The sequence below is a fragment of the Staurois parvus genome, unplaced genomic scaffold (assembly GCF_062004578.1).
Source record: "Staurois parvus isolate SC_StPar_1 unplaced genomic scaffold, SC_StPar_1.0 ptg000336l, whole genome shotgun sequence".
NCBI lineage: Eukaryota > Metazoa > Chordata > Amphibia > Anura > Ranidae > Staurois > Staurois parvus.
The window spans coordinates 1819732-1842224 of NW_028318132.1; the positions used below are offsets into that span (position 1 = coordinate 1819732).

General features: G+C 42.0%; 1 protein-coding gene across 1 annotated transcript in view; it reads left to right on the top strand.

Moving 5' to 3' along the window:
* The first annotated feature begins 5487 nt into the window (after window positions 1–5487).
* Window positions 5488–22493, top strand: part of TCHP (trichoplein keratin filament binding) — a 38124-nt gene continuing 21118 nt past the window's right edge. The window contains exons 1-6 of the mRNA XM_089684102.1: window positions 5488–5620; window positions 14639–14829; window positions 16566–16776; window positions 17152–17208; window positions 21575–21643; window positions 22191–22364. Of these exons, the coding sequence (XP_089540228.1) occupies window positions 14639–14829; window positions 16566–16776; window positions 17152–17208; window positions 21575–21643; window positions 22191–22364 (702 nt within the window). The 5' untranslated portion in view covers window positions 5488–5620. The remainder of the gene's footprint in view (window positions 5621–14638; window positions 14830–16565; window positions 16777–17151; window positions 17209–21574; window positions 21644–22190; window positions 22365–22493) is intronic.

Here is a 22493-nt window from a genome sequence, read left to right on the forward strand (position 1 = left end):
GCCCGCACGGCCGCATATATATGAACCAGAGGTAAATGAACAAGCTAAAGTTGATTGGCCACCATGCACAGCTGCATCAGATTCTGAGTGCACCAGTTTTAGTAAATCTCCCCCACGCTGTATCACTTATCAATTTCAAGTAAAACTGATTAATTTACAGTTGCAAGAAATAGTATGTGAACCCCTTGGGATTACGTGGAGTTTTGCATGAATTGGGCATAAAATGTGCTATGAACGTCATCTAAGTCACAACAATAGAAGAACACAGTCTGCTGAACATAATACTACACAAACATTAGATGTTGCCATGGTTTAATTGCACATAACATGTAAACATTCACAGTGCAGGGAGGAAAAAGTATGTGAACCTTTGGACTTAATAACTGGTTGACCCTCCTTTGGCAGCAAAAACCTCAAACAAACATTTCCTGTAGTTGCAGATCAGACCTGCACAACGATCTGGAGTAATTTTGGACCACTCCTCTTCACAAAACTGTTTCAGTGTAGCAATATTCTTGGGATGTCTGGTGTGAATCGCTCTCTTAAGGTCATGCCACAGCATTTCAATCGGGTTGAGGTCAGGACTCTGACTGGGCCACTCCAGAAGGCATATTCTGTGCTGTTGCAACCATTGTTTTGTTGAATTACTTGTATGCTTTGGGTCATTGTCCTGTTGCATCACCCATCCTCTGCGGAGCTTCAGTTGGTGGACAGATGGTCGTACGTTTTCCTGCAAAATGTCTTGATAAACTCTGGAATTCATTTTCCCATCAATGATAACAATCCGTCCAGGCCCTGAGGCAGGAAAGCAGCCCCAAACCATGATGCTCCCTCCACCATGTTTTACAGTGGGGATGAGGTTTTGATGTTGGTGTGCTGTGCCTTTTTTTCTCCACACATAGTGTTGTGTGTTCTTCCCAAACAACTCAATCTTGGTTTCATCTGTCCACAGTATATTTTGCCAGTAGTGCTGTGGAACATCCAGGTGCTCTTTTGCAAACTTCAAACGTGCAGCAATATTCTTTTTGGACAGCAATGGCTTCCTCCGTGGTGTCCTCCCATGTACTCCATTCTTGTTTAATGTTTTCCTTATTGTAGATGTGTCAACAAAAATGTTAGCATGTGCCGGAGATTTCTGTAGGTCTTTAGCTGACACTCTGGGATTCTTCTTTACCTCATGCAGCATTCTGCGCTGTGCTCTTGCAGTCATTTTTACAGGATGACCAAGCCTAGGGAGAGTAGCAACAGTGCTAAACTTTCTCCATTTGTAGACAGTCTGTCTTACCATGGACATGTGAACATCAAGGCTTTTGGAGATACTTTTGTAACCCTTTCCAGCTTCATGCAAGTCAACAATTCTTGATCGTAGGTCTTCTGAGAGCTCTTTTCTGCGAGGCATGGTTCAAATCAGACAGTGCTTCTTGAAACCAGTAAACCCAAAACAGGTGTGTGTTTTTTAAGGGCAGGACAGCTGTCAGCAACACATCCAATATCATCACACTGATTGGAGTCACGGTTGGCTCACTCCTGGCTCCAATTAGCTCTGGGAGAAGTCATTAAGCTAGGGCCTCAAATACTTTTTCCTCCCTGCGCTGTAAATGTTTACATGTTATGTGCAATTAAACCATGGCAACATCTAATGTTTGTGTAGTATTATGTTCAGCAGACTGTGTTCTTCTATTGTTGTGACATAGATGACGTTCAGAGCACATTTTATGCCCAATTCATGCAAAACTCCACGTAATCCCAAGGGGTTCACATACTTTTTCTTGAAACTGTAAATCAAATTATTCTAAATGGTCTGGATGGAAAAACCTGATCATAGGAAAGTAGATAATTTGATATGATCAGTAAGTTTATGACTCCTCAAACAATCTTTTCGATCTTTCAAATGTTTTTCCAATCTGACAGTACGTTTATCAATAATACAATTATATATAAAGTAACTGAGCTGGCCAAATGCTTGATTTGTCAAATTATCAAAGCTTACCAACTATCATGGTGGCTATACGCACTTTAATCAATGATCAGTTTCTTTCAGATCAATCTCTCCCGAGAGAAATAATCCATCTACAGCCCTGGCCAAAACTTTTGAGAATGACATAAATATTCATTTTCACAAAATCTGCTGCTTCAGTGTTTTTAGATCTTTTTGTCAGATGTTACTATGGTATACTGAAGTATAATTACAAGCATTTCATAAATGTCAAAGGCTTTTTTTGCCAATTATATAAAGTTTATGCAGAGAGTCAATATTTGCAGTGTTGACCCTTCTTTTTCGAAACCTCTGCAATTCGCCCTGACATGCTGTCAATCAACTTCTGGGCCACATCCTGACTGATGGCAGCTCATTCTTGCATAATCAATGCTTGGAGTTTATCAGAATTTGTGGGGTTTTTTGTTCAGCTACCTCTTGAGGACTGACCACAATTTCTCAATGGGATTAAGGATTGGGGAGTTTCCTGGCCATGGACCTAAAATTTCAATGTTTTGTTTCCCAAGCCACTTAGTTATCACTTTTGCCTTATTGCAAGGTGCTCCATCATGCTGGAAAAGGCATTATTCATCACCAAACTGTTCTTGGATGGTTGGGAGAAGTTGCTCTCGGAGGTTGTTTTTAGAGCATTCTTTATTCTTGGCTGTGTTCTTAGGCATAATTGTGGGTGAGTCCACTCCCTTGGCTGAGAAGCAACTCCACACATGAATGGTCTCAGGGTGCTTTACTGTTGGCAAGGCACAGGACTGATAGTAGCGCGCACCCTTTCTTCTCTGGACAAGATTTTTTCTGGATGCTCCAAACAATTGGAAAGGGGATTCATCAAAGAAAATGACTTTACCCCAGTCCTCAGAAGTCCAATCCCTGTACCTTTTGCAGAATATCAGTCTGTCCCTGATGTTTTTCCTGGAGAGAACTGGCTTCTTTGCTGCCCTTCTTGACACCAGGCCATTACCCAAAAGTCTTCACCTCACTGTGCGTGCAGATGCACTCACGCCTGCCTGCTTGCCATTCCTGAGCAAGCCCTGCACTGGTGGTGCCCCGATCCCGCAGCTGAATCAACTTTAGGAGATGGTCCTGGCACTTACTGGACATTCTTGGAAGCCCTGAAGCCTTCTTCACAACAATTGAACCGCTCTCCTTGAAGTTCTTGATGATCCAATAAATGGTTGGTTTAGGTGCAATTTTAGTAGCAGTAATATACTTGGCTGCGAATGCCTTTTTGTGGATGACTGCATGTGTTTCCTTGTAGGTAAATTAATATTTGTGTCATTCTCAAAACTTTTAACCAGGGCTGTATAGTGTACAACACATTCAATGGATATGCCATACACAGGGAATTGGATTTCAATCGACAGTTGGAAGATATGATTGCAACTATTGAACTGTTTTCAGTTCAATCTCATATTCTGATAATATGATCAAATTCATGACCAAAGCGTTTCAGAGCTGCTGATCGATGCAAACAGAGTTGAACTTTTTCCACCCTGGCCGATTGAATTTAAATTGGTCAGGTGTGAATTTATGCCTATTCAAGTGGCTGCTGATTCAATTGAATTGCACATTAATTGGACAATGAAATGGAAGCCACCATAAGCGGTCTTAAAACAGAAATAAAATAAAAGTAGTAAAAGGACTGTTGTTTTTTTCCCAGGAGGTATGTCAGTTAAGTGTACTGTCACCTTCCCCAAATAAACGGTTAAGGTGGACAGGAAGTAGTGTGGATGGGATTGATCCCTGAGCACTGTCACCCTCCTCAGCAGTAAGTTAGAGTACTCCGGAAGTAAAGTGGGATGGATGGATCCCTGCCTATACACAGAGCACTGTGCACTGTCATCCTCATCAGTAGTAGGTTAGAGTACCTCAGGACATAATGTGGATGGGATGGATCCCTGAGCACTGTCACCCTCCTCAGTAGTAGGTCAGAGTACGTAGGAAGTAATGTGGGATGGATGGATCCCTGTCTATACACAGAGCACTGTGCACTGTCATCCTCCTCAGTAGTAGGTTAGAGTACACAGGACATATTGTGGATGGGATGGATCCCTGAGCACTGTCACCCTCCTCAGTAGTACGTTAGAGTACTCAGGACTTAATGTGGGATGGATCCCTGAGCACTGTCACCCTCCTCAGTAGTAGGTTAGAGTACTCAGGAAGTAATGTGGGATGGATGGATCCCTGTCTATACAGACAGCACTAAGCACTATTATCCTCCTCAGTAGTAGGTCAGAGTACTCAGGACATAATGTGGGATGGATGGATCCCTGTCTATACACAGAGCACTGTGCACTGTCATCCTCCTCAGTAGTAGGTTAGAGTACTCAGGACATAATGTGGATGGGATGGATCCCTGAGCACTGTCACCCTCCTCAGTAGTAGGTTATAGTACTCAGGACATAATGTGGATGGGATGGATCCCTGAGCACTGTCACCCTCCTCAGTAGTAGGTTAGAGTACTCAGGAAGTAATGTGGGATGGATGGAGGATCCCTGTCTATACAGACAGCACTGAGCACTATCATCCTCCTCAGTAGTAGGTCAGAGTACTCAGGAAGTAATGTGGGATGGATGGATCCCTGTCTATACACAGAGCACTGTGCACTGTCATCCTCTTCAGTAGTAGGTTAGAGTACTCAGGACATAATGTGGATGGGATGGATCCCTGAGCACTGTCACCCTCCTCAGTAGTAGGTTAGAGTACTCAGGACTTAATGTGGGATGGATGGATCCCTGAGCACTGTCACCCTCCTCAGTAGTAGGTTAGAGTACTCAGGACATAATGTGGGATGGATGGATCCCTGAGCACTGTCACCCTCCTCAGTAGTAGGTCAGAGTACTCAGGACATAATGTGGGATGGATGGATCCCTGTCTATACACAGAGCACTGTGCACTGTCACCCTCCTCAGTAGTAGGTTAGAGTACTCAGGACATAATGTGGGACGGATGGATCCCTGAGCACTGTCCCCCTTCTCAGTAGTAGGTCAGAGTACTCAGGACTTAATGTGGGATGGATGGATCCCTGAGCACTGTCACCCTCCTCAGTAGTAGGTCAGAGTACTCAGGACATAATGTGGGATGGATGGATCCCTGTCTATACACAGAGCACTGTGCACTCTCATCCTCCTCAGTAGTAGGTTAGAGTACTCAGGACATAATGTGGATGGGATGGATCCCTGAGCACTGTCACCCTCCTCAGTAGTAGGTTAGAGTACTCAGGACATAATGTGGGATGGATGGATCCCTGTCTATACACAGAGCACTGTGCACTGTCATCCTCCTCAGTAGTACGTTAGAGTACTCAGGACATAATGTGGGATGGATGGATCCCTGAGCACTGTCACCCTCCTCAATAGGTCAGAGTACTCAGGAAGTAATGTGGGATGGATCCCAGTCTATACACACTGCACCGTGTACTGTCACCCTCCTCAGTCCTGGATCTCAAAATGATCTAATTACAGTATACATGACGTTCTATATTCCAACTGTCACTCTCCATTTGTTGACCCGCCCCTAAACGCGCCACAGCCGTGTCCATGGCAACCACAGACACCGGAACAGGAAGTACACAGCAAATGAAGGCTCTGAATCCGTTAAAAGGAAGACTAGGAGCAGAGGAGTAGAGCGGTAAGGAATGATAATAATGAAGTGTACGTTGGTGTTGTTCTGTCTGGGAATTCTCACCTTCCTGCACGTGTCTAACGTCCTCCACACAGCACATTTACACGGTGCACACATATCCCAGGGTGTAGGCTCCTCTGTGGATTATGGCTGCCTTGCAATGTCAGTCTAGCACAGTATTCCAGCAATCTCTGTGCTGATCTACAATAACCTGAACCTTTCCTGACCAATCAATTCTGTGCATACAAAGGGAGTTCTTTACTAAAACTGGAGCGTGCAAAATCTGCAGCTGCACATAGAAACCAATCAGCTTCCAGGTTTTATTGTCAAAGCTTACCCACTTGCCCTCCAGAGGATTTACCCCCCTTCCTGACCAGGCCATTCTTTGCGTTACTTTGACAATTGTGCGGTCATACGGTTTTAATTTTTTGCACTATAAAAAAAAGACCAACAATTTTGAGAAAAAAATATTTTAGACTTTTTGCTATTAAACGTCCATCAAAAAAATGTTAAAAATCAAATTTTGTCATAAAGTTAGGCCAAAATGTATTCTGCGACATGTGTTTGCTGAAAAAAATTCCAATACGTGTAAATTAATTGGTTTACGTGAAATAGCGTTTACAAATGCCGGTATATATACTGGAATTTTCTTTTTTACTAGTAATGTCGGCGATCAGCGACTTATAGCAGGACTGCAGGATACATTGAGACATTCTGACACTGGGGGGAATTGACTTGGTGTCACACCAATACAGTGATCAGTGCTAAAAAAAAAACCAAACACTGACACTGTACTAATGGCATTGGGCAGGAAGGGGTTAACATGAGGGGCATCAAAGAGTTAACTGTGTGCTCGGTGTGTTTTACCAGCGGCCGTGCGTTTGTCCTTCACTTTAAGCGCACTGCTTTGTATAGCTGTGCTGTGCACAGCCATCCAGAGCATTGTGCACGAGCTCACAGGGAGAACTGTTTTGTTTACAAACAGTTCTCCTCCCCGTCGGAGATCCTTGGCAGTCACTGGTCGGGACCCGGTGATTGACAGCTGTGGCTGCGAATGGTGGCATGGTTAGGGCACGTGCACCCCCTACTTGGCAATGCAAAATCACATATATATATGTGATTTTGCACACCGATGCTGCCCTATAGCAGTATTTCTGCTATAGGGCGGGCGAGAAGCAGTTAATTGAATAAACTGAAGTTAAAGGCAGATTGGCTACCATGCACAGCTTGTGAGTGCTCCAGTTTTATCTCCCCCACAGCGTGTTTTCAATTTATTAATCTGTCTAGTCAGGAATATCAGTGTGTCTAGGTACAAGGAACCAAGTGCTTTTTGCTTAGGCCAGTTCTTTCATAGGCTGCCCTATTCATGAAAATCATACAAAAGTGCATGTCTCGTGCTTTGTTACCATGTTTTGTGATATTTATGTATTTCAGGCACATATCTAGCACCGTCAATTTATGCAGTGCTTTACATATATATTGTACATTCACATCAGTCCCTATCCCTCAAAGGGCGTACAATCTAAGGTATATGCAAAGCGCAAGTGTTAGCAAGGTGCATGGGGTGCCATTCTGGATTAATGGCACTGCTGAGCACCTGAAAAAGGGCTGTTTTTGTGCATTACAGGATAGAGTATGATTTTGTGAATCGTGAACCTAGCCTTAAAGCAGCTCTTCACCCACCCTCCCATTTTTGTATCTGTGCTTAGTGGGCGGTGTGCTGTGCACAATTTGGATACGCACCTACGCATATGATCCAGCATTGTCCATCTGAGATCCTCATATCTTCTTCCACTGCTCAGTCCTGCGATGCTATCAAGAGGCCCAATGGCTCTTCCAGGTCCAGCTGGCATGCCTCCCGATGATGTGACACTCGGCACATACCTCTCCTCCTTTGTTAATGAAGGGCTATGTTTCTTTCACCTTTTTTTTTAAGGCGTGTTCACATCATAGAAACACAATCCAGATGTGTTCCGGATGCATTTCTGCATGCACGTTTTTGGCATGTTCCGGTGCATTTTTGACACGTTCTGGTTCATTTTTTCTCCTCTTTTTCTTCAATTTAGATAGGGGCATTTGTGTTCCATTGCATTTTGGTGCATTTGTGATGTGTTTCACCACGTTCCAGTACAGTTCTGTGCAGGAAAAATGCAGCATGTTCTAATTTTGTTTTCTGCAACCAGAACACACTGGAACTGCAAGCACCAATGTGAACTATGACATTGACAACCATATAACCTACTTTCTGTGCATTTTGGATGCAGAAAAAAAGCAACTAACATGCATGTAGTGTGAATTGGCCCTTAAAGAAAAATTTGCAACCCCCCCCTTCCCCCCTCCCTTAGCTAGGCGAATAACATGCAATGTGCTCACTGTGACCCCTGGAATATGCACATCACAGATATCAGTAGGCACATCGAGCACAGTGCACGTCATTCGTCTAGGCAAGTGACATGGATGGGGGGCAGGGTTGCACAGTTTTCATTAAAAAAAAAAAATACCCAGCTCTATTTAAATAGGAGGTGGGAATTGGCGTGCAATTTATTCTGAGGGTGAAGATCTGCTTTGTAAAGGCATATATATAGTTTTTTTTTTTTTTAAGTGGTTCTAAAGGCTCATTGTCTTTTACTTCCATGCATTCTATGCATGAAGGTAAAAAACCTTCTCTGTGCACCAGCCCCCCCCCCCCCAATACTCACCTAAGCCCCTTTCTCGATCCAGCGATGTGCACTGGAGTCTTGACTATCCTGGGACTCCCTCTCCTCATTGTCTGAGACTGAAGTGGGAGCCATTGGCTCCCACTGCTGTCAGTCACAACCAGTGAGCCAATGAGAAGAGGGAGGGGGCAGGGCCAATCCGTGGTTCCATGCGTGAATGGACACACAGAGCAGCAGGTGCCCCCATAGCAAGCTGCTTGCTGTGAGGGCACCCGACAGGAGGGAGGGGCCAGAGACGCCGGCAGGGGACCCAAGAAAAGGATTGGGGCTACTCTGTGCAAAACCACTGCACACAGCAGATACGTATAGAAATGTTTGTCAAGCCTTTAGAACCACTTTAAATATCAAACATGTTATACTTACCTGCTCTGTGTTGTGGTATTGCACAGAGCTGCCCCAGTCCTTCTTTTCTTCAGTCTCCTGCCAGTACTTTCGGTTCCTTGTCTTCTCGGCATAAGCCCTTTCTCACTCCCTCCCTCCTCACAGCATTTAATTTACAGTGGCAGTAGCCAATGGCTCCTGCTGCTCTCTCTGAGCCTGTGAGAGGAGAGAGAGAAGCAGCACTGCTGCAGATGGGTACAGTGCTGAATTGATACAGGACTCAGGTAAGTATTTAGGGAGGGGGGGTGAGGGGAACAACTATCAAAAGTTTTTTTTACCTTAATACTGGGAATGCATTAAGGTAAAAAACAACGTTCAGGCTTTGGAACCACTTTAAAGCTGAATTCCATATTTTGTACATAGTGTTTGGACCAGCTTGGACCAATGTAGGTATGTATGTGCCGTACCTGCAGGATCCCCATTGATGCTGAAAATTACAGTAATAGACATCGCTGTTGCAGTCATTGCCACTAGCTTCCGAGTCCTGTGCTGCATAGTGAACACAGGAGGTCGCTTGTTTGCTCATACATAAAAATGCTTTTAACGAATGAAAGGCTTTCTCTGTTTGGATGAAGTAGGGATTATGGCTGAAGTTAGAAGCTGACTGGTTACTATGTATAGCTGCACCAGTCTTAGTAGATCTCCCCCTGGGCGTAGTACATCAAAGGAAGAACCAAATGAAAAATCCTTAGGAGTTCAAAGTCTTTATTGTTCATCTGGTTACACCGAGCAGGGCAAAAGACAGCTAATGTATTTTGGAGGTCACACAATTCCCCTTCATCAGGACTGGAAGAGAAGCTTAAAATAACAAACATATTTTCAGAACCAGAATGCAATACAACTTGACTACATACTGTACATTAGAATTAAAGGAAGACATATTTCACATGAAAAAAACAAGTATAATTAAACGCAAATCTTATTTTTCTAGTTTTGGATGGAGTGGGAAGCGATTAGAATACCTGTCAGTTTTTATTGTTGTCTGTGTCCCAGTTTGGAGATTCGCCCTCTCTATTTGTTTACCTTTATAATTAAAAATGAAAGCAAAAGAAAATCCCAAATTTTGAGTTGACATTAGAAGAGTAATAGAGGAGAAATCTTCCAATGGGGACAGTAGTTTTGGTGACTCTGGTGACACCCTTGGATTACCTCACTTTGGAGGGATTTCCTCTCATGTCTCAGTTTAGCTATCAGAGAAAAAGTGAAAGAAAATTTCCCCTTTGGGACACAGATAGCAAAAAAGAATTGAGGGGTTATAATCCTCAATTACTCTATCCAATTTAAGAAAAAAAGATTTGCCTATTGTTACACTTTAAGCTGTCTGTTTACACAGGGGATGGTCATTCAAAGGTGCTGCTGGCATCACTAAAGGTGGGAATACACGATCAGAAAATTGTTCGTTGGGCAATACGTAGTGTTGACGTCTTCCGTACACAACAATTGACAGCAATGAGTATAATATAGTTTATTACATTATCTATATACATAAATAGTGATACATAAAAATATAATATGCAGAATTCTGGTTTCATTATCTCATTAGGCCAATCTACTTTTAACCTTTGGATTTTTCGTTCGTGTTTACGAAGATTCCTTGGACATAAACATCCGAGTCATCTTCTGTTTCCGCTCATGCGTGATAGCGCTTGATAGATTTTTTTTCGTACGACCGTCATACCACCGCATAGAAAATCGGTTGTTCGTTTGTGAAACGACAACATTTTTCACTGTTGTTCAACTGGATTTTTTCGTTCATAATATCGTTATTGGTTAAAACATCCTGCTCATCAACGAAGAGAAAATCGTTCGATCAGAGGTTCCGCAAAGTTTTTCGTACGATTTTCTTATCGTGTGTATGGGGCATTAGAGACACAAAGTGATAGAGAGAAATGCTATCAAAGAACAATCACAAAGATCACATTGTAACAAATTATAACCAAAGCTGCCTCAGCTGGTATGTGGCTGGATGCAATATGACCAAAAAGATACAAATGTTTCTATTGCTAGTTTTTTTTTGTATCCATGCTTACCAGGTGGTGTGTTGTGCACAGTTCAGATACTCGCCTACACAGAGGATCTAGCATTGTCCCTCTGAGATCCTCTTGTCATCTGCCAATGCTCTGGCCTGCACTGCCATGTTGACGCCACCAAGAGCCCCACTGGTTCTTCCAGCTTCAGCTGGCATGCCTCCCGTTGATGCAGCACTAGGCACACTTCCCTCCTTCTTTGTGAATGAAGGGCTATGGTTTTTTTTACCTTTTTTACCCCAGACGAATAATGTGCACTGTGCTCACTTTGCCTTTGCACATCAAACATATCAGGAGGCACATCGAGCACAGTGCAGTTCATTCATCTAGGCAAGAGACGTGCATGGGGGGCTGCACAGCTTTCATTAACCCCCCCCCCCCCCAAAAAAAAACCAGCCCTATTTAAGTAGGAAGGGATTGGAGTGTAGTTTATTCTTAGGATGAAGATCCGCTTTGTAAAGGTGTATGTGTGTGTGTGTGTGTGTGTGTGTGTGTGTGTGTGTGTGTGTGTGTGTGTGTATATATATATATATATATACACTTTTTTTTAAAATATCAAACATGTTATAGTTACCTGCTCTGTGTAGTGGTATTGTACAGGGCTGCACCGATCCTTCTCTTCTGCAGTCTCCTGCCAGTGCTTTTGGCTCCTCCAATTCTTGGTGCCCCACCATAATGAGCCCTTCTTCGCTCCCTCCTCACAGCATTTGATATATATTGGCTCCTGACGCTGTCTCTGAGCCTGGGAGAGGGGAGCTTGGACCAATGTAAGTATGTATCTGCCATACCTGCAGGATTCCAATTGAAGCTGAAAATCACGGTAATAGACACTGTTGCAGTCATTGCCACTAACTTCTGGATCATGTGCTGCATAGTAAACACAGGAGGTCACCAGTTTACTGTTCTTCATGTTTTAGGGGGGCAGGACTGTGGCCAGCAGGAGTAGACGTCTTTGGAAGTAAACAATGTCTCAGGCATGGTGGACAGTGCGAATATAATATAGGAATAGTACCCCATCATTGGTAGTAGTAGCAATACTAGATCAGAGAACCCCGCCCCCCCCCCCCCCCCGGAACTTTAACGGCAGACACACAATAAAGTAAATCATTAAAAATAATTATTCTTTATTAAACATACATAAACAGTACCACAATAAAATAGACTAATAGGTCAGTAAAAATGTCTGGTCTTTACATGGAATGTGATATAGAGTTATGCTGACAATACATCATGACTGTACCCAAGTGCATATGAATGTGTACCATAAATATATTGCCAATCAATAAACATAGCTTGGTCAGTTGGAATGTGTTCCTCAATAAGTTCCAACTCCCATCGTGTTTCAGAGAGAGAACTCCTTCTTCAGGGGGAGGAAACTGGTACATCAATTCGAGAATATAACATAAAAGAACCAAAAATAGCAGTCATACAGTACACGGTGAAAAAGAGAAATGTATGCTAATACACCAAAAACAGTCTTGGTTTAAACGTACATAGTCAATGCAGATAATACTGCGTATAAGGATGGCGCAGAATGAATCCTAAAAGGCTGAGATCTGTCTGCATCCCCAGGGAGCCACATGACTGTGCCCCGAAAGGTCCATCAAACTGTCACAAGGATCCCCAATGATCCCGGCATACGTCAGAGGGCCGGCACATTTGGCTATGAGCCCTTATTAGATCAATTTTATTTTTGTAGCATACACATACATGTATTTTTATACTCTAATAATACCAAGTGATTCTCACGAGCAGCTAATTAACACCACAATATATCAACTTAACAGTGAAAATAGCTAAAATACCTAAAAAAAGGAGAGAGCTGCTCACACCTACACATACTCATATAAATGTGCAAAACTGTAAATAGATAAACAAACAGTGCCACGCTTTCCTTGAATCAAACTCCCTAAAACCATATGTGAATACAGAGAAAATTATATATATATCCTGTGAACAATTTCTGTATTGCAAAGTCTCTTAATTAAATGCTGCTTCTTATTTCTGTCCCTAAACAATGCATATTCCCAATTGCTGAGTGTCTTCTTAATATTAATACACCACCAAAAACACCAGATGTGCCCTCACCTGGAGTTTTTGAGCTCACGAGAAGTCAGGTCAAAAAACGCTTGTGTCCCTTGACATGGACATAAGATGCCGGATATATATTGTATATTGAGTCTTCCTTCAGAAGTGAACGGTCCCTTTAATACCTCCTCCACCACTCAGCATGTATATGTCAGAAAGAGTAAGTGAAACACAATAGTGCGTTATCCCTTTTATAACACTGCTTTATTAAAAAACATTCAAATTGTCCACTCACATTGTATAGGTGCTCCATCGCACCTGATATCATACGCATGTAAATCCAGAATATCACATCGTGTACACACACAAATAGCGTCCACTTCCCTCACCCGTTTGTACCAATGTACTGGCTGACTGCGAGCGTCGCGATGTCACCAAGCCCCTCGTCGCGGTCAGCTGATACATTGTTCACAGGATATATATATAATTTTCTCTATTCACATATAATTTTAAGGAGTTGGATTCAAAGAAAGCACAGCACTGTTTGTTTATTCATTATTTTTATACTCTACAGACCTATGCATGCACATTGATGGACCTTTGGGGGCACAGTCCTGTGGGGATGCTGACAGATCTCAGCCATTTAGGATTCATTCTGAGCCATATTTATACGCAGTATTCTCTGTATTGACTATGTATGTTTAACCTCTTCACTCCAGTTCCTCCCGGCCCTTTAAGAGGTTTCAGACGTCGGGAAGCGGGGCGGGGTCTTACGGTCATCTGACCACCGTGATTCGCTGTCACGGCGGCCACAGGATTGGAAAAGATCCCAATCGCAAGGGGAGATCGGGACCTTTCTGTGAGATACTGACATATGTGCTGGGAGCGCGCAGGGCTATATTGGGTGGAGTACTGTACCATCATTGTTATTAGTGGGAGTAGTACCCCATGGTTGGTGTCAGTGGAAGAAATAGTGCCCCTTTGGTGTCAGTGGGAGAAATGGTACTCTATCATTGGTATCAGTGGGAGAAATGGTGCCCTGTTGTTGTCAGTGGAAGGAATAGGGTCCCATCATTGGTGTCAGTGGGAGGACTAGGGTCCCATCGTTGGTGTCAGTGGGAGAAATAGTACCCCAATGTTGATATCAGTAGGAAGAATAGCGCTCCATCTGTGGTGTCTGTAGGAGGAATAGTGTTCCGTCATTTATATCAGTGTGAGGATTTATGCCCCACTGTTGTTGTCAGTGGGAGGAATGGTGCTTCGTTGTTGTCAGTGGAAGGAATAATGCCCCAGGGGCCAGATAAAGGCAGGCAAAGGTTGGCATCTGGCTTAGGGGCCACAGTTTGGAGACTGCTGGTGTACGCTATCAGGACAGATAACCCTTGAATGGATTTGGATGCCTAAGGAGAAAGAAGAGTTGATCCATTGGGCTAGAATCTTCTAAAGATAACTGATACTGCAAAACAGCCAGGAATTGACCATAGCAGTATATTCTGAAAATGTGCACGTCACAGGTGAAATTAATTTCCAGTCACATTGCTTGCAACAGAAAACCCAAACAGCCTTAGTTATGTTCCACAAGAAGATACGTATGCTGCACAAGATTAGTGGCTCCTCACAGGCTCCACTGGAAATCTCTGTTGCTGGTTTGGTTTGTTGTACTCTGGGAAATCATTCAGAAAAAGAAATGAATCACTGCTCTCCAGGCTGCAAGGTGAAATCTGTCAGAAGAGAACCCTGCTGTTATCTAATTTGGTGTAGTGCAGAGTGCAGTGAATCTTTTCCTTTTCTGACCCTTGCTCATGGTTGTCTAACATATATTGCCAACAAAAATTGATGAATATCTTTTTTTTTTTCTTTTTAATGATCAGATGGCGCTGCCGACACTACCTTCAAACTGGCACAGTCGTAGCAGGGTTCTGGAGAGACAGATTGTACGCCATAGAGAGCAAGAAGCTCGTTTTCGTAATGAGTGGGACATGGCCAATCAGTATTTTAAACAGTCAGATATGTGTAGCAGCAAACAAGCTCAGTGGAGTTCACGTATTTCCTATGAACAGAGGTAATGCATTTCACTTTTACTCATTTTAATAAATTCTATAGCATGTACTATAGATGATGCTATTTCCAAGGCCCCTTACACACTGGACTTTTAGCCCCTGTATTTACAATCCTGGCATTTTACTGCAATTGGGAAGCAGAGATGTAATGTCTAGCCTGTCAAAGTCTACGGCAGGCTGAAATATGCTGCAGCTGGATGGGACTGAAACCAGTACTGCATGGAACTCTTATTTAATTCCCTATGCATTCAGGGACATACGCTCAGAACACATATATTCTGCCCAGGTTAATGCATTTCTTTAAATCCTGTATCCCACAATCCTAAGTGTCTCATTCTACTGCAGGTGAAAACTAGTAATTAAATCTGACACAGGCAGAGCAGTGGAGGGAAGAGATGTGTTTTCATCACATTAGCATGCCCACATTTGTAATGAAACAAGGAGAAATGGCAAGGCATTGATATCATGTTGTGTGAGCCAAAACAAGAAGTTCTGTGTCCATTTGGTGAATAAGGACAAGGTAGGTGAATGAATACATAGACATGGGGGAATCGATCAGCCCTGATACTACAAACTACAACAGCAACATGTGAACAAATCATTACAAGGTAAGGCAAATGACACAGGGACTATAGCTACACTAATACCTAGTTAGAATAACAAAAGCATGTGAAAGTGTACAATGTCTTTAAAGTGAAATTCCAGGCAAAATTTAACTACTCCTAAAGCGATTGTAAACCCTCACCTTGTAAAACAACCCACTCAGTTTAAAATAGAAATGAAAGGGAAAACATTTGTGTATAGGTTTAAAAAAAGATATACACCTTTTTTCCTTTTTTTAAAGTGATTACATAACCTCTAATCTCAGCTGCATAAGAGCTAGGGGAGGAGAAACAGCATCACACTGACCTTACCAGTAAATGGCTGTATGGGGGGGTGTCAGCACACAAGTCTGATAATTGGAAGAGAGAACACTGAGTTCCATCACAGCCAGAACACTGACCACGCTGTGGTCTCCTGTCTAATGTCATCAATTTGTAATAGAAAAGCAGAGGGACTGGCAGGAACACCAGGAATTTCATACAAAGGAAGCAATACAAAGAGAAAAGGATACTTTGTCATACAAGTACATGGTACAGGTGGCACATATCAGGAATATGAAATGTTGGGTTTACATATTTTTTAAAATTGCTCTCTACCCCCCCCCTAACACCTATTCTGACTAACCTGTATAAGAAATATTTGTATACTTATTTATCCTCAGGCCGCTGTAGTTCGGTCATCTGATCCAACCCTCTGTGTCAGCCAGTGGTGGTTTCAGGGAAAATGATGGAGTGCCAACAGCAGATGGGCTGTAGTAAGCCTATGGGTTATGTCACTGCTCCCAGGTATTATCAGCCATTGTAGATTGCTCTCTGCTCTCCCCTTCAGCCGGCACTGGCAAATACAGGGAGATCACCTCACTGGACCAGAGCGAATTGCTGCTTACCTTTTTACTTGCTAAAAAATCCTACCTTGCTCCTCTCATCTATGTAATGTTAAAGCAGAATTAAACCTCCACAAAAGAAAAAAAAAATTGAAAAATGAGCCCCTGGAGCCTTAACCCATAATGTGGTACTACGCAGCACATTATGGCAGACTGGCCTAACAAGCGATCCCCACCAGGTCTGGGCTGTCATTGCTCTTTGCACTGCTCAGGTCTATACTACAGTATTCTTGAATAACGTCTTTTTTTCAGTATGAATGCTTACCACCGTGAGAAACAGAGAGAAGAGAAAAGGAAGAACCTGGAGCGCCGGAGAGATGAGCTTCGTAATATGTTACAGGAGGAGCGGGACACTTTGGAAGCAGAGCTGAAGGAGCTTTCTCAGAATAGGGAGCCTGACCTCAACAGCATGAGGGAACGAGCAGAGGATCTAAGGTCTGCACGGGAGGAGCGTAGAAAAAAGGTATGCTGAAAATAGGATGGCGGTAAAAAGGGGGCTACCATTTCTGATCACCTTTAGAATATGCTACTTGCCTGGCTGTTATTCTGTTCCATTGGCTTAAATACCTTTTTGGTCATAGACCCAGAGTTAGATGACAATGTGGAAAGTCAGGGGAAATGCATTAATCCTTAGCAGCATACTTATTCCAGGCCACTGACTCAAAGAATTGAAGGATCATCGTAACAGACATTCTAATAGTGGTTTAGGAAGGAGGTTTAGTGGGGGCCTCCATTTTTCTCTCTTCCTTTAACAGTTTGCTGGTGCACTCCCAAGTTACCATTCTTTATTTTTCTAATCATTGTTCATTTTATTCATGTTTCATTCTTTTACCACTAGCTTGCTGAGGAGATGCTTTATGAGCAGTGGAAGACAAACAATCCAAAACTACGTGAGGTAAACCTTTTCTAGTTTTATGGTTTTGATTTTCTATACACAACATTGTTACTCCAGAATCATTTTATCCATTCTGTTATAAATAGAAAATGAACAACCAGCAATTAAAAAAAAAAAAAAAAAAAAATATATATATATATATATATATATATATATATATATACAGTGGGGATCGAAAGTTTGGGCACCCCAGCTAAAAATTTGTATTAATGTGCATAAAGAAGCCAAGGAAAGATGGAAAAATCTCCAAAAGGCATCAAATTACAGATTAGACATTCTTATAATATGTCAACAAAAGTTAGATTTTATTTCCATCATTTACACTTTCAAAATAACAGAAAACAAAAAAATGGCGTCTGCAAAAGTTTGGGCACCCTGCAGAGTTAATATCTTGTAGTGCCCCCTTTGGCAAGTATCACAGCTTGTAAACGCTTTTTGTAGCCAGCCAAGCGTCTTTCAATTCTTGTTTGAGGTATCTTTGCCCATTCTTCCTTACAAAAGTCTTTCAGTTCTTTGAGATTTCTGGGCTGTCTGTCACGCACTGCTCTTTTAAGGTCTATCCATAGATTTTCAATTATGTTGAGGTCAGGAGATTGTGAAGGCCATGGCAAAACCTTCAGTTTACGCCTCTTGATGTAATCCCCCGTAGATTTCGAGGTGTGTTTAGGATCATTATCCATTTGTAGAAGCCATCCTCTCTTTAACTTCAGCTTTTTCACAGATGGCATCAAGTTACCATCCAAAATTTGCTGAAATTTTATTGAATCCATTTTTCCTTCTACTTGGGAGATGTTCCCTGTGCCACTGGCTGCAACACAACCCCAAAGCACGATTGATCCAACCCCATGCTTAACAGTTGGACAGAGGTTCTTTTCATTAAATTCTGTGCCCCTTCTTCTCCAAACGTACCTTTGCTCATTCCAGCCAAAAAGTTCAATTTTAACCTCATCGGTCCACAGAACTTGTTTCCAAAATGCATCAGGCTTGTCTATGTGTTCATTTGCAAAGTTCAAACAATGATTTTTGTGGTGAGGACGTAGAAGAGGTTTTCTTCTGATGACTCTTCCATGAAGACCATATTTGTACAAGTATCTCTTTATAGTGGAATAGTGTACCACAACTCCAGTGTCTGCCAGATCTTTCTGGAGGGATGGTGCAGTCAAACGTGGGTTTTGAATTGTTTTTCTCACAATCCTGCGAGCTGTTCTGTCTGATATTTTTCTTGGTCTTCCAGATCTTGCTTTAACTTCCACTGTTCCTGATGACTGCCATTTCTTAATTACATTCCCAACACAGGATATTGACATCTGAAAACGCTTTGCTATCTTCTTATAGCCTTCTCCAGCTTTGTGAGCGTCAACTATTTTCAGTTTCAGTTTTCTAGACAACTGCTTAGAAGAACCCATGGTGCTGATTGTTGGGGCAAGGTCAGATGAGTCTGGGCATTTAAAACCTTTGAGATTGACATCACCTGGTCTTCCCAGACGATGATTGAGAACAATCCCTGACACTGGCAGGTCTCAGCTTTGCAAAGGGGGCAGTGCATGCTATAAATTCTGCAGGGTGCCCAAACTTGTGCAGATGCCATTTTTTTGTTTTCTGTTATTTTGAAAGTGTAAATGATGGAAATAAAATCTAACTTTTGTTGACATATTATAAGAATGTATAATCTGTAATTTGATGCCTTTTGGAGATTTTTCCATCTTTCCTTGGCTTCTTTATGCACATTAATACAAATTTTTAGCTGGGGTGCCCAAACTTTCGATCCCCACTGTATATATATATATATATATATATATATATATATATATATATATATATATATATATAAAAATCTGTAATCACACTTTGGAGTCTATTTATAGAAAAAAAACGCTGCACTAATGTCCGAAACATTTGCCCAGCCATCATGAATAATCTATGTAGTTTGCCTAATATATTTATTTTCTATGATCATCAGCTCCTAGTGTCTATTCTTAGATTGTAAGCTCCCAGGATCAGGCCCTGCTAAGCCTCTTGTATTGAACTGTATTGTTGCTATATTGTCTCCCTTTATAGTGTAAAGTGCTGAGCAAACTGTTGGCGCTATATAAATCCTGTATAATAATAATAATATTAAAAATAATAATAATGTGGTATTTTCCTGATTGTGGTTTTCAGGAAAATACAGAATTATGGCCAGTAGATGGAGTTGATGATCAGAGGAAATAAACATATTAGGCAAATTACATTGATTATTTGTGACGGTTGGGCAAATAGTTGTGGCATTTCTCCAGAGATTTTTTTTAAATGGCCCCAAAAATGATTTCTGACAGGCAGTTACAGAATATGTACAGTGAGGTGAACAGGTCAGTAAATGTATTTGTGACATACCAGATATTTCAGCACATTAAGTCTCAGCACTGATAACTTGATGGCGATATTTTCAGTGCTTTCTGCAGCAAGTGTAAATCCTGCAGTCATCAGTAATTGTCACTAAGTTTTAACACATTACTCTCCTCCTGCCTTAACACCTAAAATGGTTGTAAAGGCTCATGGTTTTTTACCTTCATGCGTTCAATGCATGAAGGTAAAAAACCTTCTGTGTGCAGCATCCCCCCCAGCACCCCTAATACTTACCTGAGCCACATAGAGATCCAGCAATATGCACGAGAGCCTTGGCTCTCCGGGGACTCTCCCTCCTCATTGGCTGAGATAGCAGCAGGAGCCACTGGCTGTCATTCAAAGCCAGTGAGCCAACGAGGAGAGAGAGGGGGCAGGCCTGAGCCACGGCTCTGTGTGTAAATGGACACACAGCAGCAGCTCAGGAGTGTTCTTGCTTGAGTGCCCCCATAGCCAGCTGCCTGTCCTTGGGGGGAAAGGGGGGGGGGCAATCAGCAGGAAGGAGGAGCCAGGAGCGCCGGTGGGGGACCCAAGAAGAGATGAATTGGGACTGCTCTGTGCAAAATCACTGCACAGAGCAGGTTAGTATAACATGTTTTTTATTTTTAAAAAAATGTACTTTAATAAAGTTGGGAGCATGAAATTGTCCAAAATGTCTTGGTATGCTGACGCCTTAAGTGTTCCCTTCACTGGAACTAGGGGGCCAAGCCCAACTCCTGAAAAACAACCCCACACCATAATCCCCCCTCCATCAAACTTTACACTTGGAACAATGCAGTTAGGCAAGTACCGTTCTCCTGGCAACTGCCAAACCTAGACATGTCCATCGGATTGCCAGACAGAGAAGCGTGATTTGTCACTCCAGAGAACACATCTACACTGCTCTAGAGTCCAGTGGTGATGTGCTTTACATCACTCCACGGAGCTCTCTCTATGCACTGTTGTTGTGCTAATCTGAAGGCCACACAAAGTTTGAAGGTCTTTAGCTATTGACTCTGTAGACAGTTGGTGACTTCTGCGCACTGTGCACTTCAGCATGTGTTGACGCCGCTCTGTCATTTTACATGGCATGTTCCCAGTTGCTTCCACTTTCTTATAATACCACTAACAGGTGACCGTGGAATATTTAGTCGCAAGGAAATTTCACGGATGGACTTATTGCACAGGTGGCAACCTATCACGGTACCACGATTGAATTCACTGAGCTCCTGAGAGCGACCCATTCTTTCACAAATGTTTGTAGAAGCAGTCTGCATGCCTAGGTGCTTGATTTTATACACCTGTGGCCATGGAGGTGATTGGACACCTGAATCCAATGATTTCGAGGGGTGTCCCAATACTTTTGGCAATATAGTGCATTTCCTATCCCTTTGTTACCCAGAGCTTCGTTAAACTGTCGTTAGCTATGAGAAGAAGACTCGTCTAAGATCAGAGTTGTGACTTGGAACCTACGTAGGTTGAATTATTTTTCTCTATCCTTTTGTGACAGCATTGGATTTCTGAGCAGCCAATCACCAAGCTGTCATGTGGGAGAAATGCAAGTGAGTTGCATACTCCCCATGCCTGCAAGTACTGGGTATATCTGATCAATATTCACTGCCAGTGAAGTAGTAAAGATAAGGTGAGAATGTGTGCATCTACGGAGGGATGCAGTTACAGTAATTGAACTAATTGCTTTGCCCTACATTTGCCATTTTTATTTATGGTATGAAAGTTTTAAATAGTGATAAACCTATAATCACAGATTTTTTAAATTAAATTTTTTAATTTTATTATTCGTTTAAGAATATCATTTTCAAAAATGGTAATATGCATTTCAAAGAAATTATCTTGATCTATAGGTTGCGTAGCCTCATAAACAGGGTGTAGTTATTTTTAATATGTGTCACTGAGCATTGTCCATACATTTGTAATGTATGTAATTCAGATTGTTATGATGGAGATCATCAATGTGTTGGTTGAATAAATATTGTTTTCTCTAAAGGTGGAATCCAGTATACATAAGAAGTATGTGGTTGATGCTTGGGGAGAACAGATCACAGAGAGAAATAAGGTAATTCCCTGGTCCTTACTGAAAGATTCTCAGTTAGGTATGCCCTACATATTGTATAAGAAGGTTTTATTTATCTTTTGATTGTAATGATCTAAAACAGGAATATGTCTATTAAAGGGGATAACTTTATTTCTTTTAGCTTTAGAGAGTGGGGAAGGTTTATGATCTCTGTGTCTCATTGGAGATATTTTCTTTCACTACCTGCTCCAAAGACACCACAGGAAGTGAGGGGTAACCTCATCCCATTCTCTACTGGTGTATTTCCCCTTACCTGTATTCTGGTGATGACTGTCCAGTTCGGGATCCTTCCTCTTTTTCTTCGCCAGGACAGAAACTGAGAGTGAAACTCTCCAATGAGGACACAGACAACAATACCAATCTGACAGCTGTTTTAACACTCTCGCACTCGCCACTAAATCAAAAACAAATTAAAAAAAAAAGTTTTGTTTGGAGTTCCACTTTAAGGCTGGTGTGCAGTAGTTTCAGAATCAGGATGTTTAAGAAAATTTGTAATCCCTTTTGTTAAAATTATCTTTTTATTTTCTAGGAAAAATTAGAAGAGGAGCAAGAAAAGAAGAAGTTTGAGAACCAATATGAACTTGCCCGACATGAAGCTCTAGAGAATATGAAAAGAGAGGAGGAGGGACGGCGCCAGACAGAGAGGGAACAAGCTGAATATCTGCGGCAGCAAATGGAGGAGCTCAAACTGAGGGAACTGGAGGTAAGAAGAGCATCTTGGTAAAGAGTATGTAATCGCAAAAGAGATTAAAAAAAAAATATTTAGCACATCTCAGGAATACAATGAATGCATAAGTTTTATCTCTTTAAACACACAAGTTCAGAAAAATAA